The 3149-nt window shown below is 55.5% G+C and overlaps 1 protein-coding gene across 3 annotated transcripts in view; it reads left to right on the top strand.

Moving 5' to 3' along the window:
* Positions 1 to 3149, top strand: part of PRKCZ (protein kinase C zeta) — a 145645-nt gene that overhangs the window by 99506 nt on the left and 42990 nt on the right. For all 3 annotated transcript variants that reach the window (XM_023215135.2, XM_023215136.2, XM_023215137.2), the window contains 2 exons: positions 550 to 602; positions 2440 to 2628. In XM_023215135.2, the coding sequence (XP_023070903.1) occupies positions 550 to 602; positions 2440 to 2628 (242 nt within the window). The remainder of the gene's footprint in view (positions 1 to 549; positions 603 to 2439; positions 2629 to 3149) is intronic.

Below are 3149 nucleotides of genomic sequence, written 5' to 3'. Positions count from 1 at the left end.
ACTGACCTCTCCATCTATCCATCTGTTGTCCACTGACGTCTCCATCTATCCATCTATTGTCCACTGACCTCTGCATCCATCTAACTATTGTCCACTGACCTCCTCCATATATCCATCTATCTATTGTCCACTGACCTCTCCATGTGTCCATCCATCTGTTGTCCACTGACCTCTCCATCTGTCCATCTTCCATCCAGGCCTCCATTCATCCGCCATCTAGTCATCCTCCATCCATTCACTAGACATCCCCTCCTGCCCCCACCCACCCATTCACTAGACACCAAAATCTGATGACTAATTATTTGCAGATGGACCCCTGGGGGCGTGTGTCACAAATGTACATCCCCAGGTCCCATGGTCAGAGTCGGCAGGTCCGAGTGGGGCCCAGGAAACTGCATTTTCAAAAGACTCTAAACTAGAATCAGACATGGCTGCTGTGTAGCGTCGCCCTTCACCGTCACCCGGCGGAGGAGCCGGGCCCACGGGGTCGCTGTGTTCCCAGCGCGCTCCTGATGACACCGTAACGCCTCTTCTTCCCTCTCTTGCCAGTTGCTTACATTTCCTCATCCCGGAAACATGACAGCATTAAAGACGACTCTGAGGTGAGTCTGCGGAGCAGCTCGCTACCGTTTCCAGCGTCCTCTTGAAAGTCTGTGAGCCTGTCTCTGGGGCAGTCACAGAAATCTGGATGGGAAATATACGGTCCGGGATGTTGCTCATCTTCACGGGTGTGGGTATCTAGAAGGAAGCCCTTATTCTTGGGTGTTATTTCAGGCACATCCTTGATGGTTCCCTGGAGGCAGCTGTCCCCGCAGGTGGTCTGGGGACCACACCTGGGGGGAAGTCGCGCCCCACATCCTCTCCACCCAGGCAGTACAGTGGCCCAGGGGCTGGCTTTTGAGCTGCAATTTTTATCAAATTGTGTCTGCACCATGGCCTTACTTTCGTTGCCTCATTTGGCCGTCCTGGCAAACCCTCTGATGCCCTTTCATGTCCTTCCCCAACTCGAGCCAAGAGGCTCAACTGAGCCTCGCGTCTGTGGCCAGCTCTGCACCACAAACCCTGAGAAGGGAACAGAACAGCTTGCTGTGTTCTCAGCCTCTGTTCGTAAAACCCAAGAAAGGGCTACGCTGGCGAAGCCCACACCTTTCCAGAGCCGCAGCACGTGTCACCCTCACAGCTCGTGCTCCTTCCTGCCGTCCTGTGTCTGGAGGGAGGCCGGGGCACTTAGAAAGCAGAATCCAAAGCGGGGCACGGTGGCTCACACCTCCAATCCCAGCATTTTGGGAGGCTGGGCCGGGCAGATCGCTTGAGTCCAGAAGCTTGAGAACAGCCTGGGCAGCATAGTGAAACCCTATTCCTGCAAAAATGAATACAAAATAATTAGCTGGGCATGGTGGCATGGGCCTGTGGTCTCAGCTGCTTGGGAGGCTGAGGTGGGAGGATCGCCTGAGCTTGGGAGATAGAGGCTGCAGTGAGCCGAGATTGCGCCACTACACTCCAGCCTGGGTGGCAGAGGAAGACCCTGTCTCAAAAAAAGGAGAATCCATTCTGCTGCACAGAACAGCACCTCCCAGCGAACTACCTCCTCCACCCCGACATCATCCTTGCCAGGTGTAGCTTGCAGGAGGCCGAGGCTTCTGTTCTTCCTCGGTGCGCCTTTGATCTCAGCTCACTGCAAGCTCCACCTCCCGGGTTTACGCCATTCCCCTGCCTCAGCCTCCCGAGTAGCTGGGACTACAGGCGCCTGCCACCTCGCCCAGCTAGTTTTTTGTATTTTTTAGTAGAGACGGGGTCTCACCGTGTTAGCCAGGATGGTCTCGAACTCCTGACCTCGTGATCCGCCCGTCTCGGCCTCCCAAAGTGCTGGGATTACAGGCTTGAGCCACTGCGCCCGGTCTCTCCTGTGTATTTCTAATAATTATTTCTAATAATGTGTGCTCGCCGGTTTGGGAGCTCTTGGCAGGCATTAGCTATGTTTGCTTTACCTTCCTTCCCTGAGGGAGGGCCCTGATGGGGAAGGATGGGCCACATGTCCCAGTGGCCACCTCTTCAGCCGACTGATAGGGCTGAAGGCCTGGGGGTCCCTCCCACCGGCAGCTGTGACCAGAGCCATGGTCTGTGGAAATGAGCATGGTCTGTGGAAATGAGCATCTTCTGGCTTTCTATGTGACCAGAGCCATGGTCTGTGGAAATGAACAGCGTCCGACTTTCTAGCACCTTCCTCAGAAGCACAGCCTGAAGTTCTCACCTTTTGTGCCCCGGTTTAGATGGGAGTGTGGGAGTGGGATCTGTGGGACGCAGAGCTGAGACTGGAATCGTGAGGCTCTAGGCTCTGAGGAGCAGATCTCTGTTGGGACCGCATGAGTGATGCGTGGTCCTCTGAATCTCCCAGGACCCCTCTCCCCTCACTTTCTGGGGTCTTTTCTCCCTTCCTAGGACCTTCAGCCAGTTATCGATGGGATGGACGGAATCAAAATCTCTCAGGGGCTCGGGCTGCAGGACTTCGACCTCATCCGAGTCATAGGGCGCGGGAGCTACGCCAAGGTTCTCCTGGTGCGGTTGAAGAAGAATGACCAAATTTACGCCATGAAAGTGGTGAAGAAAGAGCTGGTGCACGACGACGAGGTAGGTGCCACTTCTCACGGCACTTGGGGTCCCGGGAACACGCCGCCCTGGGGCCGCCACCTGGGGAAGAGGGCATTAGAAGGCCATAATGAATGCTCCGGGCTTTAGCAAAATTAATCCAGGCGTGAGAGTCCTGGCCTCATATTGATGGAGTCTGCGCAAAATCAATAGTGATGCATCACATAACAACCAGGATGTGTTCTGGAAAGTGCCTGGTGAGGTGATGGCACCATTGTGTGAATGTCACGGTGTGTGCTCCACAAACCCAAACGGCACAGCCAACTCCGCGGCCAGGATGCACAGTGCAGCTCCTGCTCTCAGGCTGCAGGCCCGCACAGCTGTCCGTGCACTGCACACCGCAGGCAGTGAGTGGACCACCGCAGACAGCACTCGTGTCTAAGCTTTGAAAAGGTAAAGATGGGTATCGTCTCCGCGACCTTCGCATGTGTGGCCAACCACTGATACGTCGCCTTCCAGCAGACTGCGGTTGAGTTTGAGGACGCAGCAGACTGCGGTTGAGT

The sequence above is a fragment of the Piliocolobus tephrosceles genome, chromosome 1 (genome assembly GCF_002776525.5).
Source record: "Piliocolobus tephrosceles isolate RC106 chromosome 1, ASM277652v3, whole genome shotgun sequence".
NCBI classification, from domain to species: Eukaryota; Metazoa; Chordata; class Mammalia; order Primates; family Cercopithecidae; genus Piliocolobus; species Piliocolobus tephrosceles.
Note: the sequence above shows the minus strand (reverse complement) of the source record. Positions and strands in the feature narration are given on the sequence as shown.